We start from the raw sequence: 26,601 nt of genomic DNA, 5'->3' as shown, positions 1-26,601 counted from the left end.
GGTTTCTGTTTCAAGTAGACTCTGATGAGCTATACCCTGGCATCTTTCAGGGTCCATGGGGCAAAAATTAAGCTCTACCCACTTACCATAAACTTGCATTTGTTTTATTACAGAAAATGTACGTTTCCAGAAATGACTATTGTCTCGGCTCACCTCAGACCGGCTTCTTGGAACGTCAAAGTGCGGCAGATGAAGAAAAACTCTTCAAGCACAAGACCCTTCTGATGTCTCCAGGACATAAAAGACCAGCAAAAAACCTCCATTCTTCAAATGGAATGTATAGTGTTTTAAATGTAATTTATTCCCCAGCAGATAAGGAGAAATTTTGCACAGAAATTTAACATTTATTCATTTAAATTAAGTAGTTTAATAAAGTTCTCTGGAGTTCAAATTACACAAAGAGCTGAATAAGAGCAGAGGATTTGCCACCCCTTTCTCCCTGATTCCAAATGAAGGATTGGCATCAGTCAATAAGTTATTGTGCAGCCATTCATTAGATTAGTAAACCCTGGCTGCAAGGACCTACCTACCCCAACCCAGTGCTCCTCAGAAAGTTAATAGGCATTCTCAAATGCGCTAGTCTGTACATTAAATCTGCCCTTGCACGCTTGTACTACCTACTCCCTTGGACTGAAATCAGCCCCTACCACTTGCAATTTGTTCATTATTTTATTAGAATGTTGGCAAGAGTGGAAAGAGCTAAAGCAGACAAGGCATTAAGGGGCTAAAAGTCTGTGCTGAGAAACTTGACAGCCTATTTCCTCCCAATGCTCATAGATAAAGAGATAAGTCCTAAAGTGCTTTTTCTGCTCATGACTAAACTTTACAATGCATGATCTTGGTACAAGTTCACTTTAAGGCCCGGATTTGGAGAGCTCTCCAAGAATGAGCCACTAAATTACAGTGCTGAAAAATAAAATTCCATTATCATTGCAACAGGCAGCAGAGGAGCCAAAATAACAGGGAAAAAGTGAGGAAAAAACCCACACAGGCATGGCGCCAGCTGACATCCAGCTGCTGCGCTGGAAAGGCATTCCAGCAGTGAAAGGTTTGCTGCGTACTCCCCGACACCCCCACACACCAACCAGTCACACTTTACTGATAACAGCGCCGGATACTCACACAGTCCAGTGATTGCATGAAATAAAACAGAACATACCTGCGTGTGCTGCATTAGGGATTAGGACCTGCACACACCAAGGGGGAGGAAGGGTGGAGGGAGTAATGTGTAGTTTAGGAATGTTTTTAGTTTACTTTTAGCTACCAGACAAAGATACTGCAGCTGGATGCTGACCAGTTTACTACAACGGCTCCTTAAAACTGCAGCAGTAGGACTGTAGCGTCCCCTGACATGAGTGGAATGGACAATGATTTACTTTATAGCGTTAGCATCTGATGTTCCTTGCGGGCTAGAAATCCTCTTTATTCTCCATTAAAGCTTAATCTGCATTAAACATTTACCACACCAAGATCTTGCTAATATTAATATTTCTATTTAAATCACTACATTATGTTAATCATGATAAATGAACGGCAATATATGATGTTGTAGCAGTTTAGGGATAACAATTGTGCCACCTAATAAACATTACTGGTATTTTTAATAACCGACACCTTGACTACTCTTGTTGTACACAAATGGATATTGTTGTTACTGTTTTGCATAGTTTCCACTCAAAGTTGATCTCAAAACCGACGCGTTTCGCATTGCAACTGCTGCTACACAAGGGCATTATCGCTGGGCAGATTACACTTCAATCTCTGGCTTATGGAAATCATTTGTATTGGGCAAAGTAATTCAGCATGTAATTGGCTCTATCCCCTGCTTCTAACTAGGATGATCGGCCTCCTTTAAGCTTGGTATTCCAAACTTTTGATATCATATCATTCATATCATTAGTCTCATCATACCCCTGAGGAAGAAGCCTTGTGAGGAAACTTCTCCCTTCTCTAACATACCTCACATTTATGTAACTTTAGGGATAAATTAGCATTTATTTGAATATTCAAGGAAAGAGGGAACCTCCACAAACTACTGACCTTCTACATTAGAAGGCAACCCCTAACAAATTGCATGGCTGCTGGAAAGCAGAACTTTATGCTAGATTCTTAGGTCTTTGGGCCTCCGATTATATCCCCCCACCAGAATTCCAAATTTCACCAAACTGCTACAGCTATTCCTAAGTCAAATGTTGGCGTCACACTTTCCTTAATGAAATCTGTACTTTGCCACATCCAGGTTTGCTTTAATTCCCTTCCTCTGGGTATATACTTTCCTTTTCTTCATCCTCCCAGAGCTCTTCTCAGGAATGGAACCTGAAGGAAATATCCCATACTCTCATGCATGGAGAACGTGTGAACACGTGGGCTTTGCAGCCAAAGCTGAGAGAATAGCAGCTTTCAGACCTTGCTGGTCCTGACTTGCAGAAACCATGTGACTGGGTAAACAGGTTCAATAATTGTCATTGGAAAGGATTTTTCACGATCTATTCCAACGACAAAAGACTGAAAGATGCATGAGCAAGCTCTGTACATACAGCACCATTCTGCTCTATGGAGAAGCAAAGGACGAGAAAGACAAAGCGGCACCCGGCTGTGCTATGGCCCCTTTACTTGTATTACGATCGTTCGTCGATCCATCAGGATGGATCCATGAATGACGATGGACGAGCGCTGTACACACACCAGAATCTTGTCTGATACCAGCCCTGAGGCAATTATCGGACGAGAATCACGTGACCTGTGTACGAAGCCTAACTCCAAAAGACCTTACTGCCCCTATGGGTATCTGTAGCTCTGTGTAACTTGCTACAACTTTTACTTATGGCCTACAGCCGGATGAAGCAAAGGTAAGGTGAATGAAATGTACATGTGATGCTGGAGTTGACCAAAATGAAGCTCATTTTTCCTTGGTGCTCCAGAAGTCCACATAGGTTCATGTCAAAGTAACAGTAACCATCCTTAAAAATACGTTGCCACCGTTGAACTCCTGGAAACGTTAATTTCTTGGCTGTGTGGCTAAATTTTTGTATTCATAGCCAAGTATTCACCCAGGAACAGGCACCCGTATTAAAAAAGAAGGGGTCTGTAATGGTGGGTTTCATTTTTTTTTTTAGGAAACATTTCATTACAGCTGAATTGAAATTGCAAGACTTGCCTTCATTCAGGAGTTGCCCTCTGCAAAGGGGATTTTGGGAATATAGTAACATAAACCAATACCTCCATCTCAGAAAGGCAAAAGCCTTGAGGGCTCCAAGAGACTGGGCAGTAACTGATCCCACCCATTGCTGACCACCCATCAATGGCAGTTCTGGGCTGAGCTAACTTTGTGGTCCTTTGCTCTTCAACAGAACATGGTAGACATTTCTCAGCAGATATAATCCCAGCTCTCATTGCTTTACACATTGCAGTCTTATCATATCTATAAACCATTTACCTGCATGGTTCCAGTGGGTGCATTGGTAACCAGAGCCTCCGTATCAGAGGGCGACTTGCGTGGTGGCTGCTTAACGGGGGACATCAAACTTTCAGTGGTGCTGCAGCTGCCCACACAGCAGGAAGCCAAGACGGGCAGGATTGGAACAAATACCGTGCAACGGGTTGCAAATGAAGCCCAACAACAAATAGAGATGGCAGAAAAGGGGTTGAAGAACAAACATATAGGGAAGGGAGGAATGGAAGAAAAATAAAGAAGGAGGAAGGGTGAGAAATAAAAAATAAAATAAGGAACAAATAAATGAGTATACACTAATTCACATAATGGAACGAGGGAAGGCAAACATAACACAACATGGCGATACATGGCACAGCGTATGGCAGATCAACAATTAGGTGATATTCACAACAAATGCAGGTGATACAAACAATGCTTAGAACATATATAGAGCACAGTGCAACTCATCTCTAGGATTTATCTTTTGTGAACTGTTCAAGCAAAAAGCCACAAAAAATAAAAAAGTGAAAAAGGTGCCACATAACATTCAAATTGTTAGCTTTCCGGAGTGAATTTGTATTATTTTCCTCAATCTCCTGCACTGTGCACCATTAGAAAACAGGATGCAAATCGGATTTGAAAAGCGTACCTAAGCCCCATTTGCTTGGCCTACTAAAATGGCTGAAGGTGTTTGGTTTCAGAGGTGGAAAATAAAAAAAGTGTTAATTTTGGCACATATCTTGTGAACCGATAACTTCCTGTGCTGTAGGCTTGCTAACAATGAGGGGATAAGGAGAGGTAATGGAGATGAAGGGGGGGACATTTAATGCACAGAAGTACAAAGTATGAGTAGAAAAGACTGCAAAAGTGTGCAGAGCCATTTACAATTAGGCTTATGCAAAAATCAAACAGTTATCAGAACGTGCCTAGTACAGATTGCTTAAATTCATTCTTTAGCTATATTTAATTTAAAATAGAACTAATGCCGGAATAAATATAATATACTTGATGCAGTTTGAGGCTGAAATACCAGCAGTAATCCAGCTCCACGAACCTATTGAAAAGTGCAATCTGAAGGGCACTGGATATAAACAGGAAAACTTCTGGTCATCTGAACTGGGAAATGTAAATACGTGGAAGGAGACGGTGGGTTTCCTTTAAGCGGGCCTGGATTCTTGGGGGGTCCAGAAGCAATGCTTACACATGTGCCAGGTGTTACAAAACAAAGGTTGTAATGCAAGATGATTGATATGCCTTTGACATATAAAGTCATTTGACAATGAACATTCAGATTTTTTGCATAAACCTGTTTTCCTTTAGATTTACACCTAAATATTTGCTACACTCAGTGTACCTGGATGTGCATCCCAACCAAGCAGGGTTCCTCAGAGTTATATTAAGGGTTCCCTGAGTAATGAGCAATTTGCACCTCTCAGGTCTGTATAAGTGACCCCAATGATCTTTTTGGCTATCTGTAAGGGTGATATTCTTCCCAATGGCCAGCAATGTAAGAGGAATTCTTCCCAATGACCACCACACGGATATACTGTGAGCAATGGATATATTTATTTCATGGTAAAAAAGGTTGAGAAGCCCTGTGCTAGATGTTCTGAAAGCTGCAAATCTGCATAGACCTTCTTGGAAATTGATTTGGAGGATCTGTGTATGGGGACACACCAATGGAGGTCTTACAGGCTGCAGCTATTGAAAAATGATTATTGGATATTGATATAAAGGTATGATTACATGAATCCTTTATACACTAGTACAGCCATACTTTCAGTGCTCTCCCCAGCCCTTTTTAGCCGGGTGCACCACCCAGGGTGGTTAATAAAAAGTTGGGTTACAATACAAGGGCCACCACCCATTTACAGCTTCAAAAAAAATCTGGGGAGAATATTAACTTTCAGGTCTTTCTTCCAGTCATTCTAATTGTATTTTTTATCCAAATCTCTTGTGCTCTTTTGTTTAGGAGAGGAGAGAGAGAGAGGGAAGAACAAAAAAAGGAAAGAGAACTTGCAAATAGACCCTTTCTGCTGTGTGTACTCTTTAAAGAACTCTTATAATGTTTTAACCTCAGTGTTCTGTGCACTAAGTGTGACATTTGTAAATCTTTTGCAAAACTTTTAAGGGAAGTAAAAAATGCAAGAAGCGGACCTTAAATTAAAAATGAAATCAAGGCCAACTTATTACAGTTTCCCTTTTAAGAGGCAGGAAATCATGTTCTAGCCCAAGGAGGCAACAAGCCGCAGCAAAGCGCATTAGTGATTAGTGCAGTTGGTCATAAGGCAAAGAAGTTTGAGGAGCAGCACACCAAGTACCAAGCCAAAAGTTACCATGAGAGAAATGGAGGAAGAACACCATAAAGACCAGTTAACCTTATTCCATCGTCTACACCACAAATTGTGTCTGCAAAGGAGAGCGAGAGACTGGGATTATGTCCAAACCAAGAAGAGAAATAAAGCAGTTTAGGGAACCCCCATGCAAGCACCATTAGTTTGGATTATTTCACACGGTTACGTGATTTAGATCATTAGGACACCTGGGCCATGCAAGTGAGAAAGGAAAGGTCAATGTGTGTTAAGAGGACTTGTGGCATTCAAGGAAAACCCTGAAAAATAAAACACATAGTTCATTGGTCTTAAACACAATGTTGGCAGGTTGGATTGCCCACCAGGTTCTGGACTATAGAAAAGAGATCTCCAATTTCGGTTCTCAGCTACACCCTACCTGGAGAAGCTCTCAGTGTTGTCACTTATATTGCAGAGAGCTCAGGCAGAGCCATTATCTCTAATAAAGAGACCTTGACACCGGTTCTTCCTGGCACTGGCACAGAGTTTTAAAACTAGTCAGGTGCCTTCACCTTTATTGTCCAGGTGTTATACAAAACAGAAAGGACGTTAAGTTTTACTTAGTGAGGACACAAGCAGCATTTAAACCCCAACATAGGTCCTAACCCTTGCCCCCACTGCCAAAAGAAGCAATATTTTATTCTTGGTTTTAGTTACCCTTTAGAAAAATTTTGACATTACCTCAAAGTATCAATAAAAAAAATCGCATAATAAACACACAAAACCAGTAAAAACACAGCAAAAGAACATCTCTGTTATCACACACAGTCATTGCATACTCAAACGATGCAAACAAACCACACACTTAAAGGGGGAGTCCACCTATATACCTGGTTGAAGAAATCTACGGATATTAAAGTCCCACCAATGGACTCCTGACTGGGCAATAAAATCAATATATTCTAATCCTTGCTATTTGGAACTCTGCAGCATCTAGAATAGGGATGTTATTTAATGTTTGAAGGTATGATGGGTACTATAAATGCTCAGACTTCCAAATGTGTCAATGAGGGCGCAGTTAGAATATTTTATTTAACTTTTTTTTTTACTATATATATTATTTCTCAATATATATATTATATAAAAAACACATTTGTAAATACGATCCCTATGCTTCTTTTGTAGTGGTTTTTCAATAACTACATCAGCCATTAAATGATGGCTGTCCTATGTTATGCATACCAAGGCTGATTGAAGCCCACTTTGTAGGTTTGGTGATCCCTATACCCCCCCCCCCCCCCTCTTTCCCGCAGCCACCACTTAGTAGTTCTCCTGTATAAATGGGAATTACATACCCGGGTGGCATCTCACCCACTTGGCTTGTTTTGCCCACCAATGACTAACGGCTGACAGTCAAGCTGGGAAAATCCCAGAAAGCTGCTTGTTTTTTTTTACGATGATTGTTTCCATAATTTAGGTGACTAAACTTGCCTGAAAGTTTTCTACAGATCAGGAAAGAGAAAAAAGAACAGAGTTCTCTCCAGACTCTTTTAGCTGGGCGCACCACCCAGCACTTTTCAGTGACCACCCAGCTGTTATAGGTCCCAATACAGGGGCTGCCACCCACCTACAGCTTTTTCCTATACAGCATAGGAAAGTTTCTGTGGAGAATATTGGCTTCCTTAAAACTCCTCCAAGATAAAAGTGGAGTTCTCACAGTAACTTAGAGTGCTAAACACTGGTTTGAGTTTTTTTTTTTTTTTTTAAATGACTTGGTGTTATTTGTGATTGGCAAATAACCAAAATCTATTACTGTCTGCACATTGGTGAAAAAGTGATTGGTCTGTTGGAAGTTTCTGTAACCATTGGCCATTGGTCAAGGAAAAGAAACGATGCTGCAGAAATAATGATGAGTTCTTTATCAGGAGAATCATTTGCTTCTTCCTGTTTTGTGTAGGCAGCCTGTTACCTGTTACAAAGGGGGCAGCACCTATAATATTTTTGGAATATTTGCTACCACAAACCAGTGCAAATTGAGAAATATTGACTATGTTAGTAACATGAGACTTCTCAAGCACTTAGGATGCACATGGCTGGATGATATAACATCTTAAAGCCCAAAATTAATATTAAATTAAATATTTTAATAAAACAATTGATGGGCAGGCTTTTCTATGACTATAGGTGCCCTGCACTCGCAGAAGGTTCTTTTGTCCTTCAGGTTAAAATTCAATCAGGAAGACTGAGGAATCGGAGTTGCAAAAAAGATGCAATTCTAGGAAAATGTGCCAGGGAGAAAGCAAGTTGTTTTTTTTACTTAATGCTTGGGGACTTGTTTAATGCCCTGCTCCATGTTTTCCATAGGAAAAGGTTGCAAAATTTTTGGCTACGGTTCTTACTTTTTAAAAAAAGGATGCAAATTGCAAAGTATGACAATGTTCATGATAATCAGCAACCCAGTCATTTGAAACAAAAGCCTTTGCTTGTAAACAGGAGCCTGGGCGTTTGCATTGAAATTTACTTTCAAGCTTTCTATATAATGCATTTGAAGGGCAGGAAAACCACAAACTGTTATTACAATCTAGCACACTGAATAAAACCACATGCAAACACCTGGCAATACACATCATTCCTCACAGCAACAACTCAATTAAACAAGCTGAACACCAATGTTACTCCACCTGAAGTAAGCGCTGATGAATCCTATGAAGTGTTCGTTAGGCTGGAAATCAGCAGAAAAGGCAGAAATACTTAAGTCTTATGTTTGGAGGAATATGAAGGCTGCTACTGCAGACTCCTTGGGGAAAACGCTACTTATCATTAGTCTGTCATTTGCAATCCCTATTTAATGTACAGCGCTGCGTAATATGTTGGCGCTATATAAATCCTGTTTATTAATAATAATAATAATCCAATAGTTATGTTTACTTCTTCAAACTCTTCCTTCCTGACGTTCAGCTAATCTGTATGCAATCAGGGGGCTCTCTGCAGCAGTCTGGCATCCATTTCCTCTAGAGGCAAGTTTGACCAGTGCAGAGAGGGCACTAACTTGCAGCTGAATGTCAGGAAAGAGATAAATACATTTCTGGGCATGAAAAAAAAGCAAAAAAACATCCTCTTACCCCCTGTAATTCTTTCTGGATCTCTTCTTTTTAGTTATTACTATTGCAAACACAATAATGGCGATGAGGAGAATGCCACCAATCGCTGCACAAATTATGCCCACCAGAAAGGGGACGTTTGACACCGGAAGGTTCCCTGCCAGAGAGGAGAACAGAAAACAATTAAACAGTGTAGCTGGATAAAAGGAGGACTCTAAAAAGAACCGACAATATTCAAACAGCTGTAGAACATAAAGGGCTGTTCACTAATCGGCATTAAGGTAACACTTGCAATGCTAAGTCATCTCCAGCACATTCCACGGCCGTGCACAAACAAAAAAGCATGTTGCCTGTTCTAGACCCTTATTACTTCTACTATTCCCATTTCTCTGTGGAACATAGAAAAGCCCCCCTATGTTGTGAAGAAAAGAAAAGGGAGAGGCGCTCTGTAGTCCTAACACCTTCTGTCCTAGGGTGACAACAACGCTTCTCTAAAGATACTATAAGTGATCTATGTTACCCTAGGATAGGAAGTAGGTTTATGGAATGATAACCAGAAGAAAAGAAAAAGGCCTGAAACTAGAAAATAACTGCAGCCCCTATAGACAGGTAATGTCTGGAGATATATATATATATATATATATTATACAAGAATAAAACCCACCTTGGATATCTGGTGATACAGGAAGCCTTTAGGTAGACCTAGTATCAAATATGTTTTTCAGTACATGAAAGCCAAGTAATGGGCAAATCTACCACCTGTGGGTATGTATTACCTCTCACAAATGCTCCCCCAGCAATACCTTCATCTGCTCTTCTCTCGGAGACAAAGTTATCCTTGTTCAGGGTTCATCAGCTACTTCCTGAACCGAGACGCCTGTCTGACACAAATCGGCAATGGCTCCAGACTCTTACCTAGCTACATAGGTGCAGTCTGACCAATGGGAAGAGCGGAGACTGCGGTAATACTTCTGACTGCCTGCAGTAAGCTGATGACGTCTAGGAAAAGTCACTCATGAATGGTATTTAAAAAGTTGGCTTGAGATAGTTTTTAAGCAACTCATCTAACTCACCTTTTTCCACCACGCGCAGTTTCAGTTCCTTGGGGGTGCCGCCCAGGTCACTGGGATTTATGACCTCACATATATACGTTCCATTGTCCTTGAAAGTCACTTTTTCTATCTTGATAGAGGCATCTTTCTTATTGAGGTCCCCAGCCCAGGAAATTCGGTCTTTAAAGCGGGCATCCCCCGGGTAAGGCTTACCTCCTATATAAGCAAAGATCTTCACTGGTGTAGTTATGCTTTCCTCGTCTTTGAACCTCCAAATGATGATCATCCCACTGGAGACGACTTGGGATGACTTGAAAGTGCAGGACAGCTTGGCTTGGGTGCCATTTTCCACAGTCATTTCTCCTGGTGTGTACACCTCTACTGAGCTGGAGAGATTTACTGCAAAAAGAAAATAAAAAACAAAGAACATTCAATTAGTGACGAATTATATTATTTCTAACAGTGGGATCACTATTTTGATTGAATGTATGTGTGACTCCAACTAGTGTACAACACAGCAATGCTGACCACCTAAAAAGAAAAATTTTGTTGCATGGCTTTAACACTGCAACAACCAGCAACACTTCCAGTTTGAAAACCTGCTCTCTATTCTCACAAAGAAGCCATACGGCCAGCTTTTTCCAAGACATCAGTAATGGCTGACTGCACGTTTCCCCAAAGCAGCTATTGTCAACCAAGGTACTGTGCAAACCAAGGATTTCTCAGTGGTTGTTGGGATGTTCCTTGAGCTTTGGCTCATTGTCCTTCCATCTAAAAGGTGCCTGCCTAGTTCTGGCTTCAGCACCATGTGGCAGAGCCATTAGGATGTGGCTGGGGATCCTTTTGGCTGTCCAGAAATGTGGCATTTTGACTAACACTGTAAAGGGTATTGGCTTCCCCCAAATAAATCTTAGACTTAATGACATATGACTATGGTAGGGATATTAGATTGTGAGCCCCTTTGAAGGACAGCTAGTGACATGACTATGGACTTTCTACAGAGCTGCATAATATGTTGGTCAGGGTTCTCCCCAGGGCCTTTTAGCTGGGTGCACCACCCGGCACTTTTAAGCACCCACCCGGCTGTTTTTGGGTGGTTACTAAAGAGTTTGGTCACAATACAGGGGCTGCCACCCACCTACAATTTCTTCCCACCCAACTTAAAAAGTTGGGTTGAGCACTGTTGGTGCTATATAAATACTGCGTAATAATATTAATGAAGGGTCTTGTAGCCAGATTGAGCCTCAAATTCGTTTCATCAAGGGTTACCGACCTCCAAAATTATATCAAGGTTCCCTCAGGGGTAAAAGCATTAGGAAAGGCGACGCTAGAGATTCGGCGAGCGTGGGTCTCGAGCACAAGTCAAATTTTAGTCTTTTAGTAGAAACAAGACTTTGATTAAAAAAGAAGATATTTAACAACGAGCCGTTGTTTCACACTGAACCACCACATCCCCGTCCCCTGTAGCCTCCTCTGTAAACAGCTCTGTGGTTGTAACACAGCCAATTGCAGGACATTGGCCCTGATTTAATAAAGTTCTCCAAGGCTGGTTAGAATACAATTTTATAAGTGAAGCTGGGTGATCCTGCAAACCTGGAATGGATTTAGTTGAGGATTAAAAACATTTGCTAACACATAGCTAATACTTTTAGGAAATTCAATCCAGGTTTGCTGGATTACCCAGCTTCACTGATGAGCGAATCCTTTCCAGCCTTTGAGAGCTTTAATAAATCAGGGCCATTGTGTCCATCTACAGCTTGGAGGATACTGGGTTTTGGGGGTTAATAGACAAAAAGCTTCTTATAGAGCAAAATTAGCATTTTAACTTTTGTAGGGGGGTAGACTATTGCATGGATGTTTTTATTTTTCCTGCAGTTCAGCTTTCACCTTTAAAGCTGAATTCTGGATACAAGAACTGAATTTGTTTGCCACAAATGATATACCCTTTGGATTTACCTTTTGCAAAGCCAAATATCACCTTGCAAATACAACGGAGAAATCCTCACGATGCAATAAGCAGAGCCATGGGGGCCACTAGAGAAAGTCTATCCACTATAACCTGCCTGAAGAAAACTACACAGGGGGGAGGCTCACTAAAACCCTTTGCAGGTTTGTATACGGCTTCTTTCCAGAAACCCTCCGAGACTCCTGCAGTTTCTATAGGTAAGGCTCAATGTTTTTGGAAGATTTGACCTGTCCCCATTTCCTGCTGAAACAGTGACTGAAGTATGAGCCAGCTGGGTCATGCCTTGCTCAGGAAGCAGATGCTGAGGAAACGTTGCTGCTTGTATCCTGTTGGGCAGAGACGTAAATAAAAAGTATAATTTACTTCCTATAATTATATACAACTAACATATTATGCCTTGTTTTCTAGAGAACACACATTAATTTCCATAAGTCCCTGCATCCAAGAAGGGGACATACAGTCCTATCTAGTATATCCATGCACATGGTAGGTCACGCCGGACATCATTTATAGTTTATAAATAGCAAAACTTTCTTAGTTTTGAAAAGAACGATAAAACTTTTGTTTATGCAGAACCAGCGTTTTGCATATTGCTCACTGCTGCCCCCTAATGGTGGTGGTCGCTGTGCAACCTTATGGCCGGTCTTAACATAGCCCAAGTGATGGAAAACCAAAATCTTATAGCACTCACAGGAGGCAAAATCTTCCAATCTTTGGTGATGGCATCCTTAGAACAGGAAGTGGAAAAATGTATGGAGCAACCTAGGGTAACCTACACTTCTCCATCCAGTTACACAGAATGATCATCTACAGAGAAAATTAAGCCTAAGTACTGAAGTCAGAAGACATTTAGGGATCTGTGACCGTTTTCCAAAGGCGGTGCCGCACTTCCCATTCATATCCCCCTCATGGCACAGAACTAAAACATTTATAAACAATTGATTACATTGTCTTTAATTGTAAGCCCCAAATACTGCCACCCCATGGTAGGTGCCATTATATACATTTTTGGCTTTGGGTTTAGATACACCAAGTATACTATATGGCAGTTCTAAAACTTTCAATTTTTGGTAAGATATATAATAAAAGAATTTTAAACATAAATTTGCTGTGCCATCAGCCTCTTGTAATGGACAATACAGACGCTCTCAGGGTAGAGAAAGTCAGCATTCGGGCCAATCAGGTTCTGATGTAGTGCACATGTGATGCCACGTTGATAAGAGCAGCGAAAAAAGTAGTGTGTTCGGCTACTCTCTCACTGACCAATCACAAGGCTGGGCTGTATCCTTGACCAAATTGGTGTTCTCCCCAGTCCCTTTTAGCTGGGCACACCACACAGCACTTTTTAGTTACCACCCAGCTGTTTTTGGGTGGTTACTAAAAAGTTGGGTTACAATACAGGGGCTGCCACCCACCCTGCTGAGGAGAATACGGGGGTCAATGACCTAGCAAGACTGGCAAACAAAACTACAAGTCCTCTTGCAGAAACATTATTATTACCTTCTTAGTCTCCCTCATTATTATTATACAGTATTTATATAGCACTGACATATTACGCAGCGCTGTACAAAGTCCATAGTCATGTCACTAGCTGTCCTTCAAAGGAGCGCACATGCTAATGACTGTACTAAAGACATAGTCAAATGTCTTTAGTACAGTCTAAGGTCAATTTTAGGGGTAAGTTAATTAACCTAACTGCATGTTTTTGGAATGCCGGAGGAAACCGGAGTACCCAGAAGAAACCCACGCAAACAGGGGGAGAACCTGCAAACTCCATGCAGATAGACCTGGCCGAGATTCAAACCTGGGACCTAGTGCTGCAAAGGCCGGAGTGCTAACCACTGAGCCACCCTGCTGCCCAAACATTGGATTTTTAAGATTTTAGCAACCCTGAGTTTCGATCTAAACTCCTATGCAAGGCACGATAGGAATTTAACCTACAGGAGGATTACACATAAATTAGACACAGTATATTAAATATGACATTAAACATTTCCCCCCACCACAGAGACAGGGAACTTTCCCCCCTTTACTTGTCTTACGTAAATGCCTCCCCCACAGGAGATTATTATAAACATTTTACAGTGAGATAAACCTTGGAGAGGTTTGGTATGCATTGTGTATGCTGCACATAATCTGAGGATTCTAATTCTTTACCAATATACAGGAGACATCTTCCCTATCAAGGGATTTGTATTACTGATCATCCAGTTCTCTGATATTTACTGATCTGTGGATTATAGCCTAAAACCTGAAAGTTATTTCAACTTTCCCTATGGATGAAAAGTTGAGAAATTGTTCTAGAGGGATCTTAGAGTTCCTGGTATAGAAAAAGTTTGCTTTAAAGCTTCAGGTAGATTTAAAGCAAACCTAAACTCAGAATTTTCACTTTACATAAAAGTGCAACAACCCTTTTTAAAAAAAAAAAACAAAAAAAAAAAAAACACCCCATTAATTTTCGATTGCCTAGGCAAAGCCTCCTGGGATACTTACATCACGCATCCCGACAGGCTCTTGGGTGCTCCTTCTGCACATGCCTGAGCACCTCGGCCATGCACAGAAGGAGCCCTTTCATGAATAGGGAAAAAAAAAAACCATATCTCTCACATGCGTAGTGAGATCAGCATGTTTTTTCCCCAACTTTGTCACCCAATCTCGCACCTGGGTGACGTAGTAAGAAGAACCCAGAAGATGATGAGAAGATGGCAGCACCTGGAGCGCCGGCCCCGAAGACAGATACCAGGACGGCGCAAGACCCAATGGAAGAGACCTCCGGACCAATCGACTGTGCTGCAGGAAGGTAAGTGAATTTTTTTTTGGCCGTTTTTGAGTTTAGTTCCTCTTTAAAGACAAAAATAAAAGCAGCTGTGTGTTTAACATTTAATATGTTATTTATTTTAATGCAGATAGTTTAATCCCTTTGAATGTACTCTGGTATCGGCCTCCTGGAGTTCCCTGTACAGCAGAACCCAGACTGGGAAAGGACTGGGTGGGATGCTGCAAGCAAACACACTGATAAGAAATATTATTACTCCTAGATTGTAAGCTCTTCAGGCCACAGTCCTCTCCTCCTATGTCACTGTCTGGAGTATGCAATTTGCAGGTCCTCTCCGTGTTTGTGTGGGTTTCCTCCCACATTACAAAAACATGCAGTTAGGTTAATTGGCTTCTCTGCAAAATTGACCTTAGACTGTAATAATGACATATGACTATGGTAGGGACATTAGATTGTGAGCTCCTTTGAGGGACAGCTAGTGACATGAGTATGGACTTTGTACAGCGCTACATAATATGTCCCCGCTATATAAATACTGTGTAATAATAATATACTATAGAGAAAAGGCAGCCATATCTGCTTTAGGAAAACCCAAAATCTGACCAACAAGGATATAAAATGTAAAAAAAGAAATATGATATATAGAGATGCAGTTAGGTGGGCAGCTGCTGACGCAAGACGGTTCAGTGTGAAAGGGAGGACAGCAGAGATGGACTAACACAGCTGTGATTTAAAGATCTCCCAGACATAATTTCACAACTATCCAAAGAAAAAAAAAAAAGTCTTGAAAAATGAGCTGAGCTTCCTGCCTGCAGACTGCTTACACATAGTCAATGACACACAGAGTGTTGCAACTCCAGAGATTAAGGAGCAGATGTTTCCAGAGAGATTTTAAAGGGAACTGCAGCTGTGCTACTTTTTTTTTTTCAGTCTCATTGAAGAGCAGCAGATTTTGTTTCAATGACCCCTTCTCTTGCAGTTGCACATACTGCAGTGTTAAGCCAAGAAAATGCCCAGTACTTCCAGGGATGGAGGAGAATGAAACCGCGCTGCTATATAGCGATTGGTTCAGTGTAGTCACATGAGGGGGTCAGGGAAAATCTCCATGTGTAAGCTCTCACCGACGCCACTTCAGCCAAATAGAACGTTTGGAAGTTGAATTTTTATACAGTATTTATATAGCGCCAACATATTATGCAGCGCTGTACAAAGTCCATACTCATGTCACTAGCTGTCCTTCAAAGGAGCTCACAATCTAATGTCCCTACCATAGGCATATGCCATGAATAGAGTCTAAGGTCAATTTTAGCCAAATAACCTAACTGCATGTTTTTGAAATGTAGGAGGAAATCCACGCAAACACGGGGAGAACCTGCAAACTCCATGCAGATAGTGTCCTGGCCAGGATTCAAACCTGGGACCTAGCTCTGCAAAGGCCAGAGTGCTAACCACTGAGCCACTGTGAATGAAGCAAAAGGGGTGCAAAAGTAATAAAGTGTGCAGCCATGAAAAAGGACATTAAGATGGCTTTTTCATTGATTTTTAGAACCTAATCCGATCCACTCATTGTAAAAAAAAAATTCAATATCCTGGCTTAGAATGCTAGATTCGGCCGTGAACACACATGCCAATATGAGTCAGGGGATGCGCATGTCCAGTGGCTGCATATATGCAGAACGCGAATGCGGTTTGTGCGTATGTGTGCTCATGAGGGGGGGTTCACAAAGAGATGAGTGGCAGTATGGTGGCTCAGTGGTTAGCACTTTGCCCTGTGCAGCTCTGGGTCCCAGGTTTGAATCTTGGCCAGGTCATTATCTGCATGGAGTTTGAAGGTTCTCCCTGTGTTTGTGTGGGTTTCCTTCAGGTACTTCTCCCACAATCCCAAAACATGCTGTTAAGTTAACTGGCTTCCCCCAAATTGTTCTTAGACTGTAATAATGACATATGACTATGGTAGGGACATTAGATTGTAAGCTCCTTTGAGGGACAGCTAGTCACATGATTCTGGACTTTGTGGAAGAACTTCATCTTAATTTTTTTTAAACTGGCATAGAAAGTACTTTAACCCAAACTATAACTACAATAATTTTGCATAGAACAGGGCTGACATTTCCTGCACCCACTTCTCTCTGGGCTCTTTGTGGTTATTCGGTTTTTAGCATTCTGCAGGATGCATTGTCTTCTAAGTAACCATCAACCACAAATGCTAAAATATGCTCAGAGAGCTTTTTTTTCAAAATTACTTAAACCACGAATGAAAGTTGTTTGGAATAGATACTGTGATTGTTGCATTAAAAATGGGAGCTTCTAGAGTTTATCACGAGGAGGAAGGGGGTGAACCGATTTAAGTAGTGTAAGCACCCATTGTTGCAGAAGCCCCCAAAATCTCCCTTTGTTAGTGGAATGTCAAACAATTTTGGATAGTGCCAGAGATAAGCCCAGTCCTTATACTTTCCTAATGGTCCACCACTATGATAGGCACCATCAATAGCCATTAAAAGGGTGCAGGAAGGGGAGAAAAGCTCATGTTTGGAAGTATATACGCTTTGCATGTCAGGACAGAACCGGGACAGGAAGGTTGGTGGGGATGCTACCGGCTGATGAGCATTGAATTCTTCCCTGGCACCAGCGGGTGCAGAAGTGCCGCATTTCATTTTGAGCATAATTTCTATGATTGGATGAGACTATTGCTAAGTGCTAATAAACAGCAGGTAAGATGAATGATAAATTACAGGGTTGGGCTGTGGATAGTGCGGATGTGAAGTCATGAGCTGCATGATATTGGTAATCTATCAGCCTGAAAATAAAGTGAGGATAAGGAAGAGATAAGAAGTTTCTATTGCTTATTATACAGTACTTATATAGCGCCAACATGTTGCTCAGTGCTGTACATTAAATGACAGACAGATACAGACAGTGACAGAGGAGGAGGAGAGGACCCTGACCAGAAAAGCTTACAATCTAATTCCCCAAAGTTCAAGAAATAAAAGATTTTGATATTTCTAGGACCAAAGAAAACAAGAACAGGCGGGAGGAAAAAAAAAAGGCGAGTTCAACTTTAACCCAGTGTTTTTTTTCCCTTTACTTTGTTTTGCAAATGTACATACAAAGGATATTTTCCTATCATGAGTCATTTTTTTTAGCACTGATATAAATTCTGCAAAGCCAAGAATATTTATATTATCTGATGTTCGCCATTTATCAAATAACATACCACATTATGCATATATTGTGTGTTAATTCATATCCTCCTAGATTGTAAGCTCCTCAGGGTAGGGTCCTCTCCTCCTCCTGTGTCACTGTCTGTATCTGTCTGTCATTTGCTACTCCTATTTAATGTACAGCGCTAAGTATTATTTTGGCGCTATATAAATCCTGTTTATTATTAATATTAACATGGAGCGGCAAGTAAAGAGACCTGCAGGTAAAGTACACCTGTCACCTATATCAAGGAAACAATTACTGGTACAGAATAGAGGTGCTTCTATCTCTACATACCAGCTCGACTCTCTACTCATAACACTTGGTGAAGTGTAACTTATTACAAGACATGAGAACTGTTGGCAACACAGAGCCACACTTTGATTTATCAGAATAAAGCAGCATTTCCCAAACGGGGTTCCTCCAGAAGTTGTTAGGGTTCCTAGAGCAATGAGTAGTTTGTGACTGTCAGGTCAGTTAGCATTGATCTTTTTGGCTATCTGTAAGCGTGACATTCCCCGTGACATTGACCATCGGGCTAACGTACCATAAAAGTTGGGCAGACCAGGGGCTCCCTTAGACATGGAAATTATTTCAAGGCATTCCCCATGGTAAAGGTTTGGAAAGTCTGGATTAAAGTCTAGTAACTATCCAGCAAAAAAGTTACAACAAAACAACCCAATTCCAAAAATATATGTCAGTTTTTGGGTGGTTGCTGGATCACCCAGCTTCACTGATGAAAGTATATCCTTTATACTTTAAAGCTTTAAAAATCAGATCCAATGAATTGAGGCCAGACGATGATAAATTGGGTGCCAGCCCCGGTATTGTGACCCAACTCTTCAGTAACCACCAAAAACAGCCGGGTGGTCACTGAAAAGTGCCGGGTGGTGTGCCCAGCTAAAAAGGGTCGGGGAGATCACTGCAGTGACAACAGTCATCTAAACTATTAGGAAAGTTTTGGCTGGATTTGCACATTTTTGTACTCTGCTATTAGGTCAAAGTACAACCACTGAGTGTGATCCTAGTCATTGTAAAGTGATGAATATAGACGCTGCTACACTTAGTCAGGGCATTCGGGATGCACAAAACTACGGTCATGAAAATTTGAAGGTGGCCTTTTCCTAAAAGCTGCTGATTACAGCACTGGATTTGCAGTTTTTAAGAACAAAAAATGTGAAGAAACAGTCCTGTGGTATCGCAATGCTGGCTAAGCATTTACCAACACATTCCAATGGATAAAAGGATGAGAATAGTTTCAAATGCTTAAGTATATAAAAAAGTGAGAGCATTTACAAGAGCTTTAGTCGAAAAGTAAGAAATTGCTTTGTAAAGTATGATTGAACTCAAAAACAAAATTTGTACATATTACCAACCCTGGGTGAAGTGGCTGCATTCGTTTTTCTTTTTTTAGGCTAACAATATTTCTAGCAAAGACATAAGATGCCTGGTAAAATCTTGCTGGACAGGCCACGTCCTTGTTACTAACTGTGAGATGAACTAGAAGCAAAACAGTATTATGCCTCTTGTACAAACTACAGATTCCACCACCCTCTTGTAAAGTAAGAAAGGAGGATATACTTGAAGTCCAGTCTGTGTGACCACCATTGGTCCCTCCACAGACCGTAAAAAGAGTGAAAGTAGGAACCCAGGGACACGTGTGTTACCATTACAGAGTGGCAAAGCTGTAATATATTCAATTTTAGCTTTTGAACTAAAATTCCCAAGATTTGGCACCAGGCAGGGTTTTGTTGCAGAAAGAGGAAGGTGATGTCTGTTCTGCAACAAGTATTCTTATCTTGCCCAATTGTCATTTATCTGTAAAAATTGATTGCGAGGACACCCGGGCACACCCTGGTTTGTCCCGAGCATGCTGGGACGCAAGACATCCCCGCCTGGCCAATCAAGATCAAAAATCAGAAGAAGATGCCGGTGCATACAACAGAACAGGGGCAGGTAAGTATCCCCTCCAAAAGGGACCTACATTCACCCTAACCTAAAAAAGTAGCCAATTTTGGGGAATGCACATGCATTTGTAGACTCTTCCATAACTCCAGTCAAAGTTACAAGGCTTAAGCTACGTACACAAGTCAAATTTTTCTCGCCCGATCCTGGCGGATCCACGGACGATGAACAACGAGCGTTTCTAATGCAAGGTAAGGGGTAGAGCGCACAGCAGGGTGCCGCTCCATCGTTCTCTCCCTCTCCTCTCCATAGAGCAGAAGGGTGCTGTATGTACAGCACTCGTTCATGCATCGTGTGGTTCTTATCGTTGGAAAGGATCATAAAAGATCCTTTCAACTACAAGAATTGCACGTGTGTACGCAGCTTAAGCCAGCAGGAAGCAAAGTCGATCTGTACAATGTGATCTCACATATTTATAGAAAGATCTTTTGATAACTTAGCAAATGGGGTTATAGATGAACGGCAACCAAAACCTAAAATCTATGGGCAGCTTGGTGGCTCAGTGGTTAGCACTCTGGCCTTTCCAGCGCTGGGTCCCAGGTTCAAATCTCTGCCAGGACACTATCTGCATGGAGTTTGCAGGTTCTCCTTGTGTGGGTTTTCCCCGGGTACTTCGGTTTCCTCCCACACCCCAAAAACATGCAGTTAGGGTAAATGGCTTCATGCAAAAATTTTCCTTAGACTGCAATAAAGACATATGACTATGGTAGGGACATTTGATTGTGAGCCTCTTTGAGATAGATCTAGTGACATGGTTATGAACTTTGTACAGCGCTACATATTATGTCAGCACTTTATAAATAATGTTTAATAATAGGCACCTTAAAGCTTCAAACATGCATTAGACAATTGTTGAAGACAATGTTTATCGAAAGAGCCTGTGAAAAGAACGACGCATTAAATCTCAGTGCTATTCACGCGGCAGTCGATCAGTCACAGAGAAGAGAGGATTGTTGCAAATGCGATTGTTTAAGGATCATGCGCTTACCGGCCACCAATGCATGGTTGGGTACATAATTGTCCATCGTCATCTGTGGTGACGATAAAGGATAACCGAATCTCCCGAATGAATCTGTCAGAAATGGAAAGCTAAGCCTACGTACACACGTCCGATTATTCTCGTCCAATATTCACCTCAGGACTGATTTCGGATGAAAATTTGGCGCTCGTCGTTCATTGATCTGTCCTGGCATATCCACAGATGAAGTACAATCATAATAGAAGTAAAGGGGAGATGGGGGGTGCAGCTCCGTCATTTCTCCTCCCCATAGAGCAGATTGGTGCTGTATGTCAAATGCTCGTTCATGCATCGTTCAGTCTTTTAGATCGTGAAAGATCTTTTCCAAAGACAAATATTGAATGTGTGTACGCAGCCATAGAATCATCATTGATCCTTACACAATATAATGAATAATATGTTAGCATTTGTTCATTTTAAATGACAATTATCCAGCACGTGTTCTTTGCTTCAGCCATTGCCAAAAAGCATTAATCCCACCATGCAAAGTCGTTTCAGCTTCTGCTCGTTAATTGACCTCATGCAGTTTCTCCCACTTTCAGCCCTTTTCTTCTCATAGTCTCTCGGGGGACAGAGAATAAACAAAGTCAGACGATCATCACTGTGGAATCTCAGAGAAACCACACATAATTATGATGTCAGAACAACGTCCGCCTATGTTATGGTTCATCAATACAGGAGGGGAGGGGGGGGTCACTTCAATGGGTTGCCAAAATTCAAGAATACACTTCTGTTTAAACTTTTCTGGACCCATTAAACAAAAACACACTAAATTTTACATGAATCATTGGGTGTTTATTTACAAGGATGTTGACTTGAAAAAGGTAATTGTTACTTATTAAAGTTTTAGCTCACTTAAGACATGAAGAGGCGTCAATTTTATGTCATTGGAAACAATCATTTCTGGCATCGGTGGAATAAACAAACACGGTGCTGACATTGCTGTTTGCTTGTATGGGTGCGGAGGAAAAGCAAGAAGCACCCCACTGTGTCAGCGGTCAATGACAGATATTAATAAACTGTATTTATATAGCGCCAACATATGATGTAGTGCTGTACATTAAATAAGGGTCGCAAATGACAGATACATTGTAACAGGCTGAGCACTGCCCAAAGGAGCTTACAATCCAAGAGGAGGGGGAAGTAACACCGTAAAACGACATTGGGGACTGACGCACGCTTGATTTTCACACAAGACGATTGGTCTCAAGCAACAATTAAAGCGGATCTGTACTGTGATGTCGGTGGGTGGTGAGCTTCTGCTTGAATCAGCAAGTATGCAAGGCATATTTGCAGATCATGGCATACACTTACTGGTATGCAAGCACCCTGCAGCGATAACAGGTCCAGGATCCTCATCGCAGCATTCTATGAAGCCGCCATCTTTGCTGCCGACTTTTGCGGGTGCTTAGAGATCCCAGATGTAAAGCTACGTACACACGTCAGATGATTCACGTACGATAATCGCCTCAGGGCTGATTACGAGAATCTGGCGCGTTTACAGCGCTCATCGTCCGAATGACCGTCCTGGCAGATGCACGGACGATGGACGACGAGTGAACGTAATAGAAGTGAAAGGAAGAGAGCACATCGGGGTGCCGCTCCTTGGTCCCCTCTCCATACAGCAGAATGGTGGCGTATGTACAGCGCTTATTCGTGCATCGTGAAAGATCCTTTCCAACGACAATTATTGCACGTGTGTATGTAGCTTTACTTTTGCTGGGGACATATACCTGCTCAGAATGACCTTTTATCTGAATGATTATTTGACCAACAGTCAGCAAAACAAAAGCGATTGTTTTAGGCTTGTTGACCTTAGCTATAGGGGGTCTAAAAAAGAAATACCCATACTGAGCTGCTATTGATGAAATTATCTTAAAGGATGCTGATTACCTGGCTGTAACACTGATTGTTTGGTGTTAGTTTCAGTCACACACAGGAAACAAGCATGCAGATGTGACAAGTTGTGTTGTAAAGTTGAACACCTGAGATGCATTCGGTGTCATTGATTTAGAAGATAATAAGGCCCAGGATCAGAACGGCAAGTTGTAAGTTATAGAACCAGCTCAGCAATGGGTCATTTAACTAATCTGTCTGCTTATTTGCAGCCCGGACATTAATAGCGATCCATTATATTGTCCAAGGCACTACAGGCAGCATCTCACCGCAGCTACCTATTGGGAATGAGCGGAGAGCTTAGGCCCACCTTGCTGCTATGTTTAAATGCTCGTTTATTAGGCATGGGACTATTGGTTGTCACCGCCACCTGTATAAACAAACCCCATGAAAGAAAGAAATGATATTTTGTTGCCAGTGGAATGGAATTTGATCAATTTTCCTTCACTGTGCTTCAGTAGGTAGGGAATGGAATCTGATTAGTGATTTGTTAGGACCAAGGGCCACATAGCAAGTACCATAGGCTGCAGATAGGTTAAAAGGGCAAAGAGTTGCAAAGTAGTTCTTATTTATTAATTTTAGATTGTAAGCTCTTCAGGGCAGAGTCCTATCATTCTCCTGTGTCACTGTCTGTATCTGTCTGTCATTTGCAACCTCTACTTAATATACAGCGCTGCGTAATATGTTGGCGCTATATAAATCCTGTTTAATAATAGTATATTAGGCAGCACCCACAATACATATGGCACTGCCCAGTGAGGTCCACAGTACATACAAAATAACCTAATAATACCTTCCTGTACACAAAGCACTACCCAATGGCCTATAATATCCCTTGCAAAATACAGGATCCCCAAATATACCCTGCTCCCAAAAAAATTACTAATTGGCCCCACAATACAAGAAAATCATACAGGTGTGTGCAGTCCGGTCCGATCATCGGTATCTCATCTCACGTATGCCAAGTCAGTAATACATGACCCAACATTCCTGCGGGGCAGTGCCCAAGGTGGGTATGATCATCTCTGCCAGCAAAATGACAAACTGATTTATAATTACATTTAGAAGATTTTACCAATAACCCATTAGGATCTATGTGCACAATTATAAGAAGTGTTCGCCCAAGGTACTTTTAGCTGGGTGGACCACCCGGCACTTTTCAGTACCCACCCGGCTGTTTTTGAAGGTTTACTTAAAAGCCGCCTACTTTCTTTCTGGGAAGAATACTAAAGGACCATTTTTTTTTTTTATCAGCGAGCATGAATATAGAAAATGCTCTGCAAGTCACAAAAGGTAACTCCTTCCAGAAGCGACCAGGAAACACGTCCGGCCCATCAAAAGACTTTCCTTGTTCTAGAGGAAGCAGTACGGCCAGCACGGACAAAAACACCTCCAAGACAAAAACATCCCGTACATTCACCAGGCCAGAGGACATCAAAGCGCGTTTATTGACACTCAAACATGGACGTATTTACCGGCCCCGGGAAATCACCTACATTAGCGGCGTCATAGAGAGCTGGAAACATTTACAGTATTCCAATCATTTATTTATAAAGCGCAACATTAACTCATAAAGAGAGAAATCTCTACAGTGCTGCACCTTCTATGACTAAGCACAAGCAACGTTTTCTCGGGGGCCAAACCAACCGCACGGAGCCGGGGTGAGAGAACACCCGAGGTATTAATTATAGACAGAAACAAATCCGGAACGCCCTCACCGACAGGAATTAAAAAGCTTCACACGGCCACATGAAAGCGTCATTATCACTGGCTATAGGACGCTGCCAATGCAGATTTTATATAGACGCAGACGGGCCCCTGGGGGTCAGGAAGATCCTCGGGGTTCACGATTTAGCGAGTCAGTGACCCATAACGGGGAGATAAGCCTGGTTATGGGTATAGATGGAGGGTCATTAGGAAAAGAGCTGATTGGGTTAAGGTCTATATAAAAAAAATTCCTATTATTATTAAACAGTTTAGATATAGCACCAACATATTATGTAGCGCTGTACTTTAAATAGGGGTTGCAATTGACAGACAGATACAGACAGTGACACAGGAGGAGGAGAGGACCCTGCCCCGAATACAAATTTGTACAGACTGACATATAGAACCACCCAGGGGGAATCACAATACCCCCTGTACAGACAGCATCACTCAATAGGCCCATAATAGCCCCTTATACATACAAAACTCCCAATGCCCCCCTGTACAACCTCCCCCAAAAAGCCCATTATACCCCACTATACATACAGAACTAATACAAGGTGGTCATAATAGCCTCGTACAAACAGCATCACCCAAGGGGCCCATAACATCCCCTTATACATACAGATTTATTAAAGGGGCCCACAATGCCCATCTTTAATACAGTATTACCCTAGGGGTTCGTAAAGTCCTTCTATATATTCAGCACTAATAAAAGGGGGTCATATTACCGCCTGTACATAAAGCAGGGTCCATAGTACCCCTTGTATATACAGCATACCCCAATGGGCCAATAATACCCTCCTGTATATACAGCATAACCCAATAATACCCTCCAGTGTATACAGCATAACCCAATGGGCCGATAATACCCTCCAGTGTATACAGCATAACCCAATGGGCCGATAATACCCTCATACATTAGGCAATAACCAAAGGCCTACAATACCCTTTGCACATACAACACTACCCATTATGGTCCCCATACCCCTCATGTACATAGAGAATGACCACAGGGCCCCATAATACCCCCATACAAGGGACATTACCCAAAGGCCCCCTGCAAAACCCCAACCCCTCTGTTTAAGCGACACCCAGTGGGCCCTCAATACCCCCCCCTCTGGGTACAGCTACCCCCCACAAGCCCAAGATACCCCCTGAGCAACAACTGTAATACCCCCAGTACATACAGGGACCTTTATACCCTTCCGGACTACAAATACCCCTCCATCAAGTACAAATACCCCCTGGATAGTAATAGCAAGCCCCCTATTGTGCATAAAACACCCCATGAGGTGGCAGCAATACACCCATCACTAACAATACCCATTGTTACCACCAAAACCCATACAATACCCCCATGGTAACAATGCCACCCCCCTCAGGGTAACAAAAGTGCCACCACCCATGGTAGCACCAAAACCCATACAATACCCCCCATAGTCACCATGCCACCCCCCCAACACACACATTGCCCTGTGCACCCTCTGCCCCTCCTCCCCCACCTGAGCCCAGCACCGTCCTCACACAATCCCAGCCCGGGGTGGGAGGTCCCTCCGGCTCAGAGGACGTGGATTCCTCCTCAGCGAGCGGCCATCTTCCCCCCACCACAGCCAGCAGCCTTCCCCAGTACTTACCGACACACAGCACCGCTATAAGGAGCGGCCACAGCGTCCTCCGCCCGCACACACAGCCCGCCAGCCGCATCACCTCAGCCATCTCCACCTCAGCACTGCCGCTCCACACACACAGCCATACCCAGCTCCGCCCTGCCGAAATCCCATTGGACCGGCGGCCGCCCAGATCCTGACGTCACGCAAAGATACAAGGATCCCATTGTGTATGAAGTCTATCAATCAAATTAAAGAGAACCCGCAAACGATTGGGTGAGACCGAAGGCAAGATTTGAACGCTGATTGGCTAAATCTGTTGTGGGTTTAGGAGTGCAGCGATATCTGTGTAATGTTGCTGTTGGTTTATGAACAAATGGAAATGATTTAATATTAATACAAAGTATACAATAGCATGGAGCATTGCTTATATGGTTAGTCAATAGTCTACGTATGCAATCTCATTGTTTTATAAGTCATGTGTGATAAGCAGGCTCAGCGGCTCGTTGGTCTAGGGGTATGATTCTCGCTTAGGGTGCGAGAGGTCCCGGGTTCAAATCCCGGACGAGCCCAAATTTTGCATAC

General features: G+C 42.2%; 2 protein-coding genes and 1 non-coding gene across 5 annotated transcripts in view; 2 read left to right on the top strand and 1 right to left on the bottom strand.

Moving 5' to 3' along the window:
- The window catches only part of ILDR2 (immunoglobulin like domain containing receptor 2), a 203,574-nt gene extending 201,988 nt beyond the window's left edge, over positions 1-1,586 (top strand). For all 3 annotated transcript variants that reach the window (XM_072398387.1, XM_072398386.1, XM_072398391.1), the window contains one exon: positions 114-1,586. In XM_072398387.1, the coding sequence (XP_072254488.1) occupies positions 114-341 (228 nt within the window). In that variant the 3' untranslated portion in view covers positions 342-1,586. The remainder of the gene's footprint in view (positions 1-113) is intronic.
- The window catches only part of MPZL1 (myelin protein zero like 1), a 31,266-nt gene extending 5,092 nt beyond the window's left edge, over positions 1-26,174 (bottom strand). Inside the window, exons 1-4 of the mRNA XM_072398392.1 lie at positions 26,044-26,174; positions 9,899-10,276; positions 8,847-8,982; positions 3,437-3,542 (exon numbers count right to left, since the gene is read on the bottom strand). Of these exons, the coding sequence (XP_072254493.1) occupies positions 3,437-3,542; positions 8,847-8,982; positions 9,899-10,276; positions 26,044-26,125 (702 nt within the window). The 5' untranslated portion in view covers positions 26,126-26,174. The remainder of the gene's footprint in view (positions 1-3,436; positions 3,543-8,846; positions 8,983-9,898; positions 10,277-26,043) is intronic.
- Positions 26,175-26,516: 342 nt separating this feature from the next.
- On the top strand, positions 26,517-26,588 carry TRNAP-AGG (transfer RNA proline (anticodon AGG)). Its single transcript has one exon. It is a non-coding gene; the product is annotated as a tRNA-Pro (tRNA).
- Positions 26,589-26,601: the final 13 nt, after the last annotated feature.

This window comes from Pyxicephalus adspersus, chromosome 1 (genome assembly GCF_032062135.1).
Source record: "Pyxicephalus adspersus chromosome 1, UCB_Pads_2.0, whole genome shotgun sequence".
NCBI classification, from domain to species: Eukaryota; Metazoa; Chordata; class Amphibia; order Anura; family Pyxicephalidae; genus Pyxicephalus; species Pyxicephalus adspersus.
The sequence above is the reverse complement of the archived record's forward strand: the minus strand, read 5'-3'. Positions and strand labels throughout refer to the sequence as shown.